Source organism: Anguilla anguilla, chromosome 1 (assembly GCF_013347855.1).
Source record: "Anguilla anguilla isolate fAngAng1 chromosome 1, fAngAng1.pri, whole genome shotgun sequence".
Lineage (NCBI taxonomy): Eukaryota > Metazoa > Chordata > Actinopteri > Anguilliformes > Anguillidae > Anguilla > Anguilla anguilla.
The window spans coordinates 65740669-65753651 of NC_049201.1; the positions used below are offsets into that span (position 1 = coordinate 65740669).

The following is a 12983-nucleotide window of genomic DNA, read 5'->3' on the forward strand; positions in this document are numbered from 1 at the left end:
AGTCAGTGTAGCATAAGTGGTTCTCTGTGGTTGTTGTATAGAAACAATGTGTTTGCTTTAATAATTCTTTAAAAAAATAATAAAGGATAAACAGCAATTACTGTCAAAACTACAGTGAAAAGGTACTACACTGTGTGTGCGTGCGCACATATGTACTTTAATATAAAATGGAACTATTTTGAACAGCAACTTCCTTAATTTCACAAAATCTTTATCAAACCACTAATTTCAGACATTTGAAAAATCTACTCCTTTAACAGAGCACTGAGAAAGAGTGGTGAGCAGGTGCAGGACAACTAAGAGATAACCGCAATGAGATGTTAAAGGAACAACATCAAAGACAGTCACTCCATTATATATAATCATTAGTCAGTTCAAGTAGACAACTTTATGAGAGCCTTAATCATCATCACTGATCTCCACGATATCCATGCACTCAAATGTTAAAGCATTTAAAAACAAGTATTCTATAAGTGACATCGTAATTTTCATGTAAGTCAATGCGTAAGCAAGAGCACTGCGATTATAAGAATTAATGAGATATTCACTAAACAAATGAATACCTATATCCAAAACACAGTTAGGCCCAATGGTATAGCATTTGCAGTTAAGTTATCCAATGTGTCACAGTATTGCAAGACAACTTCCCCTCTCAAATGACAATATGCCCACAAGATGTATGAAGGCACACAATTTCAATCACAGCCACAGCTCCTATATCAAATTACTAGTGAGATTTATGAAGCAATGTTTGTTTTCAGCGAGGCGCTTTAGCCACTAGTATATATGCTGTGTTCATCAGTGAAGGAACTGTGAAGTATGCAAATGTATAAAGCCAATAAACAGGTTCGCCTGGTCAGTACTGGCTAGCACGAATCAGTGAAGACAAAAGCAAAAAACTAAATATCTTAAATATTTTTTATTTGACTGTAAGATATTGCATAAATTGCCACTTTATATTCATTATGTTAACATTATTAATGATATTGCAATACATCCACTTCACTTGAAACTAATTTCACAGAGAAATAAAGAATAAAGGGGGAGGCAGAGAGAGAGAGAAATAGAATTATGATGTATACTGTATGGGTGCTTGTACGAATGAGAAGGAAAGAATGATGCCAGGAAGGAGATAAACAGTCAAAGCACACAGCACAGTTCAATTCCAGCGATAATCAGCATTTCCAAGTGTTCAAATAAATTGCACAATTTTCCATGTAATAATTTGCCAAAATTATATACAACATGAACAAACTTCCAGCCCTCATTTCATATGGTCTGTTCCCCTCACGCCAACCCCTGGGGTCCATATACTGTGGTGAGGTAAACTTTAACAGCATCATTCCAATTCTTGAGGGTCACAATACAGTGGGATTTACAAGTTTCTCATAAACTAATGTCACTCATGAGTTAACAGAAAGAACTGGCCAATCAAACGGCTTATCTGAACAGAAAAGAAACAAATGAAAACCTGAAGGACCTCTCACACACATCTTCAATGTAATTGTTCTCTTGGTGTACTGAATTCAGGGGCTATACTTTCGAAATGAATTCAGGTGGCACACTTAAGTGAAACTTGAAAGATTGTGCCAACAAATAAAATGGCCAGTATCCAAAATGATACATAATGGAATGGCATTTTTATTAAATAAATTGTACACTTTTCACAGACTTCATTACCTAAAGAATATTATCATAATACTTAAAGGTTATTTGAAAAATCACATCTTCCAACTAATGTAGATGCCAAACTGAGAGCAATTTTTGGTTGGGGCAAAGGCAAGTGGGTCCTTGTTTCTTACAGAGAAAACAACCATACAATACATTTCTAGCATTTTAAATTCCCAGCATATAACTGAGGATTAAAAATGTTTCACTTTCTGGAAACAATTTTTTACCAATTTAGGTTTTGGTAGTATGCATAAACTGTTTGGGAATGTAAATTCAAAAGCAAAAGTATTTTTAGAAATTTTGGAAAAAATAATAAATAATTTAAAAAAAAATTTCAGCAGGACGAAGTAGTTACAATATCTTAAAATAATTTTAAAGATTATTGTTTATTGTATTATTGTTGAGGACAAACATTTCTTCTACAATATTAATGAGTAGTGAATAACCCAGTTCTCTTGCAGGTGCAGCATTAAACATACTTGTGGATTTTCTGGTATTTTTATCACATGAAATATGGATTTATTCAGTGTGTTACTACATTTCTCCAGGGACAATGCTACTTTTCTATATGGCGGCTTGATGTCAACGTATTGTTTCATAAGTAGTCTTGATGTTAGTCCCTCATCATTATATTTATGACAAGCGTAAATATTAGAAACCATTTCACATCAATTCATAAGACATATCACAGAAAGGAAAACATAAAATCTCATCATTCAGCCGTACTCAAGTAAACAGGAAGAGTCAATGAAGCTGATACAATTTCAATGTGAGCTGTTTGAATAGATCTATGACATCCTGCTGTATCTAGTTTCAGAGTGATTTTGCTCTAATGACCTCTAGCTATTCCATCATGCATTGCAAGGTTGTCCTCTCATGTAACAGTGCAGCACAATAGACAGGCTAGGAATGAGGAAACCACCACTTCCAGAGGCCGATATTTAAGATGTGGGGGTTCCTGTAGTGTGTGTACGTACCATACTGACCCAACTCATCTTCAAGTAATGAAGTGCCAATCTGAATGTCTATTTTTTACTACATAACATTTACACCTGGGTTAGTGTTGCTTAATCATCCGTGTTAATTTTCTGCTACCCCTTACTTTCCCTTTTCTTGTCTCATGTTAGTGTTTAAGCTCCATGCACTTCCCTTCAGGTTTGTAACAGCTCTGCATTTCCCTGCCCATTCCCCCCAGGCCTCACTCACAAACTGACGCTCCTGTGGTGCTGCTTGACAAAGCTCTCTCTGCCCGCTGCCTGCACCTCTCCACTCGTTCCATCTTGCCCCGATGGGCGAGCGGCCGCCCTCCCTGCTGCTCTCTCCACTTCCCTCACTTCCCTCACTTCCCTCAACCGCCTCTCCTTCTCTCCCTCCTCCCCTGACAAGCTGACCACATCGCTCAAAAAGTCTCCCAAGTGTTCGACGGAGTCACATTTTTCCAGATCGGAGGCGATGGTTTGCAGGCTGAGAACTGAGAGGGTGTCTGAGCCGGCCTTCTCCGCCTCCGCCCTCTCTTTCTCCCCCCAGCCCGAGGCTCTGTGTCTCTCCACCCACTCCCTGGTTTTGTCTCCGCCCCTCGTTCCGTCCACCCAGTCTTTCACCGTTGTCCCTCCCCCACAGGCCCCGCCCTCACCCCCAGTCTCACAGTCAGACTCCGCCCCCACTGGCGAGCTCCGCCCTCTGCAGGCATTGGTCTGCCCGGTCGCGAACCGCCGTCGCCCCCTCTGGGCGTGGATCTGCTCGCTGATTTGCTCCAGGTTACGCAGCGCCACCGAATAGCGGGTCTTCACCTTTGACACACGCTCCTCCAGCTGCACCACTTTAGACTTGTGCTCCTGTGGGGTAATACAAATACATGAAGAGAAGGATGGAAAGCAAAGTTAATACCACATTTTATTAGAACCGGGTGCATGTCAAGTAAAATCCATACACAACTATGAAGACATAATTTCCTAAAATGTCAGTGAAATAAAATGCCGCCCAGTAATTAGCTTCAAATAATTAGGGCCACAGTTAAATTAGATAATGACCCTGTGGTAAAGCATTGGTCTGGGATCCTATCTCTACTACCTTAGATGATGTGCAACACTTGCAGACTGTTGAGCGGGGTGTTATGACAGCAAGCAGAGAACGGTGTAGCAAGAGCAAATGCCATGACAACTGTCACTACAAAAAACAAAGACACACACTACAACCCACATAAACAAGTGTGTGTTTGTGTGCGCGTACGTGTGTACAGACATACATGCTCACAAAGTGATTCGTGAAAGACAAACCCTAGAGGACACTAGAAATCAGTGTCTTCCATCTGGATATTACATTTTGGAGGAGTGAGACTGAAGATGATTTAGAACTTTTTAGAACTTAAGGCTGCGCTGTGGTATTGATGGGGAGTATGATAGAAGAGATACACAGAACCGCAGAAAAGAGAAAATGGATAACCCCCCCCACCAGAGTCATAGAAAAAGAAGAGTACTGGGAGTTGGACGTGTCTACAGATTGCAGTTTGAGTAGTCTGGAAGAGAAGGATTTGAGAAGAAAAACATAATTTAAGGAATGACTTTGCTAGATTATTTTTACATTACAGCAGTGCAATGTACATTTAGTCCAGCATGTGCTTACACTCCACTGCAATAGGTGCAACTGCAAGCCTTCAAGCTAAGTCATTACAGAAGTTCCCTTGTATTTAAAAAAAATGTATTCCATTGAAAATTATTTAAATGACAATCAAATCAAGTCTGTTAGTCTGCTTACAATGGCTAACATTATTCCAAATGCAGGCTAAATGTATTCAGGGAGTTCTGTAGAAAACATAACAAGATTATTTATTGAGAAAAGTATAATTGAAATATTAATTATGATTGACTTATTCCTTGATTACAGTGAAAAATATTTTGATGTGATTAAAAATCGAATACTGAACTGAATACTGAATACTAAGGTATCAACACAAAAAGCATGAGATTTCTTTCAGAATGAAAAAACACTTTCAGTGAACACTTTCAGAATGCAATTTCAAATTTGTTCCAGAATCGAAATATTTTAGAACAAAGTATTTTAATAAAAATCTTTAGAAAGATAATCTGAAAAGAAATTTTAAAAATATCTGACCCAGGTCAGGTAGCCTCACATACAAAAACGTGGGTATTAAGAGCAAAGTGACCTTTCCCTTTCACAGAACTGAACTGAACTGAACTGAACAAAACCTTGAAAACAATGCCAAAATCTACACAAAATGTTGTGGAACATTATCAACAAAAAAAGGCGGGGATGCTGGTGGGGATATATAAGGTGAAATGCAACAATCTTCAAACAGACAATTAACTTTTAAGTATTTGTATTTGTTAGGTTCATTCTTCCTCTGTTTATTGTGGGTTTTTTCAGCAGGAGGGGAGAACAGCCCTTCAGCTCCTCGAGGCAGCCGCTTTACGCTGAGAGAGCAGGAAACGGTGAGACACACAGCAGAAAAACGAGTCCCTGGTGCTCAGCCGGAGGAAGAGGCAATAAAGGCAGCCCACAGGGCTGCCACAGCACCAGTGCGTCAGCGGGAGGGTAGCCGTTAGCTAGCAGCTGAGAAACACCAATCAGTCCACTGAGGAGGAACAGATGGTCACGGCAGAAGGGCAGAAGTAACGGAGAGGGGAGAACAGAGATCAAACCACGTAGACCCTACCTGACCACGTAGTGGTCACATACTGCGTGGCTAAAGGCTCTGGACCTTTCGCCACTGTGGCTGTGATCTTGCCGTTCCCATCTCTTGTGGACCCCCATCTCTTCCTTTGGAACGCAATGTATATTTGAAAAACATGAAAATAGCTGAAACACTCTCCAGAGTAGTTTTGTTTCCTCTGAACAAAATGTGGACAACAAAACGTTTCTTTAACAAGGTTGAAGTTCCCATTGCACTCTGATGTGCATCTATGCAGTTTTAACCACGACTAAGAGGAAAGATGGGCGTATACAGTACATCTAACATGTCATATTCTGTTCTGTGGAACCAGTGCCTCCAGCTTTTATAAAGAACTACAATTCTTCAGATGGATCTATCATAAGCTCATTGGTATAAAGTGGTTGATGAATGCACAAGTGACTTTGTGATAAACCCAGAAAGCATGTTTCACCCCAGCGTGCGCTGAGAAGGCAGGTACCTCCAGTATGTAGTTGAACTGAGCCTTGAGTTCGAAGTAGGGCTTGGACTTGATGATGACCCTCTTGAGCGCTTTCTGCAGGGTCTGCACGCGGGCCTCGGCGTCCTGGCACAGCTGCGTGACGCGCTGGTGCTCTCGCTCGCTGCGCAGACGCTCCTCCTCCGCCTCGTTCACCTGCCAACACCCACATGGCCAGCATCAGCGTCGGCGTCAGCGTCGGCGTCACCGCACCCCACCGGGTGCCTGTCACCCAGAGTCCGCCTGGACCGCTGCCCCGCCCAGCGGTATGAAACCCGCGGCTCCGAAACAGAACAGTCTCGTCTCGGACGAGGAGACAAGGCCCCCAGCAGTTCTCATCCCTTCAAGAAGACAACATCCCAAAAACTGCTGAATCCCACCATCTTACGCACACTACAGACACATTTCCGGAGCACTACCACACACAACCTCGTTTCCCTTAACCGTGGATAAAGCCGTCTAAAAGCGACCATATTTACTACTGTTATTTCACGTGTCAAAATAAAAGCGCAGTCCCTGGCAGAAACGAGCCGGAGCGTTTTATCACACGACAGCCGCACTTCCATCTCTCCCAATTTCACACTCAGACAGAGCTCCCTACTACGCAAATAACAAATGAGTGCTTTTAATGACCACACTAATGAGCTATGGTGTGGGCTACACTGCAGCAGCTACTACAAGTGACAGATACAGTAACAGCGGATAAGTTACACTTGCTATAGACGTCACTGTGAACAGGGGTGTTTAATAAGCAAACAATACATGAAAAATAACAAATGTCACAGGTTTGTATCATAAAATGGCTACATGTAATTACATTGCGCAACGGCCACACTGAACTTACATGATGTTTCTCTTATAATTCAGAAGCTGTTCATGGAAAATGAATCTCTAGAAGACAAGTGCAAAAAAATTAAGATAAAAGCAGAACAGAAAAAAACTGAATAGATAATTGAATAGAACATCGTATAAAAATCTTCCCTCTCACTTGGCTTGTGTTTCTAAATTATTCACAGTACATCCTCCAACATATTATGGTGTAGTTCCTTCAACTAAAGCATCCCTAAGGTTCAAAGTCATAGTGGGGTAGCAATGATTCTTTTCCCAGTCTACCTAAATTTCACTTTTGCTGGCAAAACTTAAAATTCTATTTTAAATACAACTATTTAAAATAATTAAATATTTTAACTATTTAACAGCTCAAACATCAAAATTTACATTTGCTGTTTTTTTCTTGTTCACTTTGCTCAAGATGCAAGCAGACATAAATGGTCTCAGTAAACCGATCAGGATTTAAGCTGAAATGTATCTCAAAAGGTCATTAAATAAAAGTAAAATAAAGCGCAAAAGTAACTAGAAATACTGCCTTGCGGTTGTATGCCTCCGCCAACCAGTAGCTAGTTTGGATATAAAATGTCATCACTTCATCATTTTATCCTATTAGACATTTGTGTGAAACTTTGTCATAATTAGCGTATGAATTATTGAGTTATGGCCAAAAACGTGTTTTGTGAGGTCACAGTGACCTTGACCTTTGACCACCAAAATCTAATCAGTTCATCCTTGAGTCCAAGTGGACATTTGCGCCAAATTTGAAGAAATCCCCTCAAGGCGTTCCTGAGATATTGCCTTCATGAGAATCAGGACGGATGGACGGACGGAAGGACGGACTGACGGACGGACGGACGGTCAACCCGAAAACATAATGCCTCTGGCCATGGCTGCACCGTCGCGGAGGCATAATAAAGCACATGCCATGTGGGTGGCCTGAAAAAGTTGGATTTATAAATTCCTTGACCATTCAATCAAATTCTTTTTCTGGCCTTAATCTTTTCAGAGAACTACCCCAGGTGTTGCCTGAATGTAATTTAAAGCATTTTGGGGTGATGACAGCAAGTGGTTATGGGAGGTGGGTGTCATCAAATGACTTCAATCTAAATTCTGACAGGGATATGATTGACTATTCACACCTCGCATATCACTCACCCGTCACGTCGCCGTGTCAAAGTTTGAGGCCTCCAAGCTGTGACGCGACTACCAAAGATACGCGGAAATTACCGGAATCCATCGCCCTCATCCACTCTCACCTTAGCGGTGGCGTGATTGAGCATCTCCTGCCACGTCGGATCCAGCGTGTTCCTGTCCGCCAGGAGCCCCTGCTCGGCCACGTACACCATCTCCCTAGCGGCGGTGTGCATGGAAACGGCTCTCTCATAGCTCAGCGCGGCCTTCTGGGTTTCCTGTTGGGCCTGTGGGGAGTACAGACAATCACAGTGCATTAGAGGAAGAGGGCAACCAGCAACCGTACACTGAGAAAGAAGTTCATAAATCACTGCACTGGGAGAAGTTAACCTGTATCACATAACAGTAAATGAGGAGAACACAGAGAGCGACAGTAACCAATGACAATTGCTCTGAGAGACAACAAATCATGCTACCCTGACAGAAAGAGAACAGTAATTCAGAGCCATTCAGTGAGTCTGGAATTATCACACCTGCCTCCAGAAGTTTCACGCCATTAATACCGTTTATCAGTCTGCCTGTTAACTTAAAACACTACGGGCAGATCCAAATAAACCTCGGTGAAAATACTGCAGAATAAGTTTTATATTTTCAGAGCTGACAAGACAACTATTAAAGGCAGTGAGTGTGTGCACTCCACAAATGGTTTGGGTTTTCATTAAACATCCATGTTCATGAACATGGATTCCTGCTATTTTTGCTGTGCAGTGGATGTTCACAGTAACTTAACACTACACAGTACCTAGTTTGTAGGTCACAGTGTCTTTACCACAGTCAAGCATCCTGTCAACACCACCCAAAAATAAAATAAATGCCCCTGAGCTTCTGAGATTCAAGTCAAGGACAGGTCCACATTAAACAGCTGAAAGCAGTATGGCCAGGTTACAGTTGGCTAATAAGTACCTAAAAGAACATGCAGTGTTCTGAAAAAAAGTATTGTGGAAAGATGAGATTCACTTGTATCAGAGTAGTGAAAAGAGCAAAGTATGAAGGTCAAAAGGAACTGCCCAAGATCCAAGTCACTCCCCTCATCAGTGAAATATGGTGGTGGGGGTGTTATGGTTTGGGCATGTATGGCTGCCACAGGTACTGGATCGCTTGTCTTCATTGATGATGTAATTGCTGATAGCAGCAGAATGAATTCTGAAATGTACAAAAGCATCTTCTCAAGTTCAATTAAATGTCTCCAAACTCAATGGATGGTGCTTCATTTTACAGTAAGACAATGATCCCAAACACACTACTAAAGAGTTTTTCAAAGCCAAAAACTGGAAGATTCCTGACTGAATCACCTGATCTGAATCCAATTGAACATGCGTTTCATATGCTGAAGAGAACACTTAAGGCAACTACCCCCTTAAGAAACAAGCAGGAGCTGAAGATGGCTGCCATACCAGTCTGGCAGAGCATCACCAGAGAAGATACTCAGCACCTGGTGATGTCTATGGGTCACAGACTTCAAGCAGTCATTGCATGCAAAGGGTATACAACAAAGTACTAAACATTACTACTTTAATTTATATAACATTAATATGTCCCAAACATTATGATGCCCTGAAATGGGGGGACTATGTACAAAAAGCAGTCTAAATTCTACATGGTGAAACCAAAGTGTATAAAAAATACCCTTAAATAAAAGCTAAGAATGTGCACTTTGACCGTGTGTGAATTGTTTGATTACAAATCTAAAATTGTGGAGTACTGAGCCAAATCAATAAAAAAAATGTCTTTGTTCCAAATGTTATGGAGCTCATTGTTAAATAAATAAAGATTATCATTATTAAAATCCATTGATTCTTCCCAAGAAGAAAATGCCTCCCTTTCACTTCAAGCAACTCCATGTGTGAAGAAAAATGATGGAACCCAAGCATAAAATCAGTACCTATTAAGTAGTGTTTTTTCACCTTGTTATGATTCTACACGCATAATTAATTGTGCATATAATTATACACCTTGTTGAGATTACTGGCAGAATGAGAAGTAATCTACCTTGTCTTTTGCTTTGAATGATGTAGGCAGGTCTGGTGTTAATTCTAAACCACTGTACTCCCTGTCCTTATGACAGACCATAAGATATGATTGGCTTGTCATGTTAAAAAATCACATTCCCTTGCCAAAGATACTAATGATGCTCTGCCTCTGGCTCTAGCGGGTGATGTCACATTCCAATGTAACCAATAAAACATCCTTACTAACTCAGTTACACAGGGGTGATGAGTTTGATGTATTCTTCCCAATGAGCCTTAGAGACACCTGGCCAGAAAGTCAAGACCCAACAATAACAGGTTACAATTCGCACACACACACACGCACACACACACACCGACACACAAGCGCACACGCACACACACACACACACCAACACACGCACACATCGACACACACAAGCACACACTAGTTAGTGTTTGGGAAGGGCTTTGTGCTTCCGTACCTCTTTGGCCAGTCTACGGGCCTCGTAGTATGGCCTGGCTTTCTCAATGCAAGTGCCAAGCTGGGAGCCCTGTGCATTCAGCTTCCTGGCTGATTCTGTAAGGATCTTCCTGTAACCTGATCTTGCATCCTGTGAACAAGGAAGTGTACACTTCAACAATAAGGAAATGAGAAATGAATGGCTGTGTATTTCTTGATTTTATTCCTGTGAATAATGATCAACAAAGTCTTAAAACACACAAACAGCCTGCTTGTTTTGTAGCACAGTCATTTCAAAATCACTCAAGCAAAAGATGATACATATTCCAGCAAGTGCCCATACTAACATATCAATAATATTAACATGATTCTGAAAATACTGTCAATTTATAAATGACTCACTGTCAATCTGTCACAAGCATTAAAACGACTAATAATGTTAATTTCCAATTGTGCATACAAAACCATGCCAATACCCTATATCGGAAGATCTTTAAAAAGGCACCACAATTTTCAAGCTCCGCGTTGACACTGAATTGCCACATCCGTAGATCTTGCAATTCAGTCTACCAAATCTGTTGGCAAACTGCTGTTGTCATGGGCTCAATGTCGCAAATTGACTGCTTATTCCCATTTCCATTTAATCCCCTTATTTACTGCTCAATGGTATAGGATGCATTCTTACCAACTTAACACAGCACTACATTAAATTAATTTTTATTAAATGCAAGCTGGCTACATAGGGCATGCACAGTTGATAATTGTATATGGCATGTATTTTAAATAATGGACCTTGGGTGACACTCACATCCAACTGAAGCTCTAGTCTATTAATCTCCTCACTGGCCTCATTCAGGTGCTCCAGCTCCTCCTGAAAGGCAAGAATTTAAACAGTTTAACAAAATAATATATGAAGTCCAATTATTTTAGGATGCTTTTGACTGGCAGAAACATGATAGGACTACACTCAAATGAACAGTAAAGCATACAATTAAAAAAGTGTTTATTCTGCATAACTGTAAGTATCAAATTGTATAATCCAAGAACTGTTACATTGGTCTGAAAACGTTACAAACAAACTGTTTGCGATTAGGAATTATACGACATGGTGTATTGTAAATAATATAAATTATGTCATAACCCCAGATTAACTCCGGAATTTTTGGTCCCGAATAGCCGCACAGATGAGATACAGTACGTGACATGAGGCTACATCGCTAAACCACCCATCTTGCTGACTACAAGCAAGCAACGTTAGCACATGACGTTAGCTTACTCATTTAGCTAACGTTAAATAAACAACTAACAAGGAAGCCAACATTTTTTATATTTTAATATAGCAAGATGACACAGCACCGCATTCTCAAAAACATATTTAAAATCTAAATCTTTTATCTATAATATATTTTTCTCTTTTACAGCAATTTGAGTTTTGCTCTATCTTTATTTGAACAAAGTATATATATATATATATATATATATATATATATATATATAGGTACTGTTTACCTGAATTCTTGGGTCTAATTCTTCTTCGTATTTGCCCTCCTCTTCCTTCCTCTCGCGGTCTCCATCTCCATCTTGGCCCTCTCCTCCGCCGTCCCCAGTATCTGTCGTCCCTCCATCACCGTCTCTGTCTTTTGGTCCCCCATCCTTCTCCTCCGCCTCTCCACCGGGCGTCTCCCCCCTCCAATCGCTCGGCTCTGGATCTCCGGAGCCCGCGGGACTCTCACGTAAGCTCTCCGGCTCCATTCCGGACATAGACCCAGTAAAATAGCTAACGTTAGCTAGAATACGGCGTGTAAATAATGAAAGAATTCAGATTTCGGGTGCAATCAGCCCACGTATTTTGTTTGCTTTAAATGTGTAATATTTAACGTCACTTATTATTATTGAATTAGAGAGATTGTTACGGCTTCTATTTGGTTAACCTATCACTAATTACTAGCTAGCTGACTGTACTACTTAGCAAGCTAGCTAGTTTGGCATATTCCTAAAATAATCTGCGGAAAAACTCGTTACATTTCTAGCTATCAAATTGTAAAATAATGAGTCTGGAATATAATTCTGATTTACTTGTTTATTGTTATGGCTGCTGTGAAGTCCTTCCTTATTTCCAACCCGTTTCTCTCGGACAATCTCCCATCCCTCCCTTCCCTCCCTCCCAGCGTTGATACTGCCACACTGAATCTCAAACATACACATGAACAAAAGGTAAATAGAAAATGCACGTTTTGCACCATTTTTAATCCTCCACGGTTACCGTAGTTGCTGTACATCATTGAACGTGCGCTTTTCCATTCGTAAGTTAGTGTGTGTTCTTATGCACTTCAGCAGTTCAAACAGCAATATGTTTTTTGCTACAGTACGCTTTGAACATTAGATTCACGGTAAACAGTATGCAACAGCTAATGAGATGTTTGTGCTCCAAATTGGCAGGTGTACTGGGAGTTGTTATGGTGTAACCATAGATGTAACCAGAAGCAGCAAATGCCATAGTTTGCACTGCAGTGTCTACAATGATCCTATCAGCACCCATGTATAGGACTGTTTGGAAAAATTTATATCAAGGCCCGTGGGACAATTTACCTTGGTTTCAACATAGGGGGCATGCCCCTTGTCTCCCACACCACTCCCTGAGGCGTGTTAAAAGGTCCTTTAAGCTCTCTGAAATTGGCATCTTAACATTAGCTGCTGGGTGAGTTTATGCATGTG

General features: G+C 40.8%; 1 protein-coding gene across 2 annotated transcripts; it reads right to left on the reverse strand.

Annotated features, from left to right (window-relative positions):
• Positions 1-900: 900 nt before the first annotated feature.
• Positions 901-12441, reverse strand: sh3bp5la (SH3-binding domain protein 5-like, a). Of its 2 annotated transcripts, XM_035421107.1 has the most exons (7): positions 12345-12441; positions 11778-12055; positions 11077-11139; positions 10291-10419; positions 7925-8086; positions 5820-5993; positions 2874-3506 (listed from the first exon to the last, which is right to left on the reverse strand). In XM_035421107.1, the coding sequence occupies exons 2-7, from the start codon at positions 12027-12029 to the stop codon at positions 2874-2876; spliced, it is 1413 nt and encodes a 470-aa protein (XP_035276998.1). In that variant the 5' UTR covers positions 12030-12055; positions 12345-12441. The 2 variants fall into 2 exon arrangements, with proteins under 2 accessions (XP_035276990.1, XP_035276998.1); XM_035421099.1 differs by having other exon boundaries at positions 901-3506; positions 11778-12441.
• Positions 12442-12983: the final 542 nt, after the last annotated feature.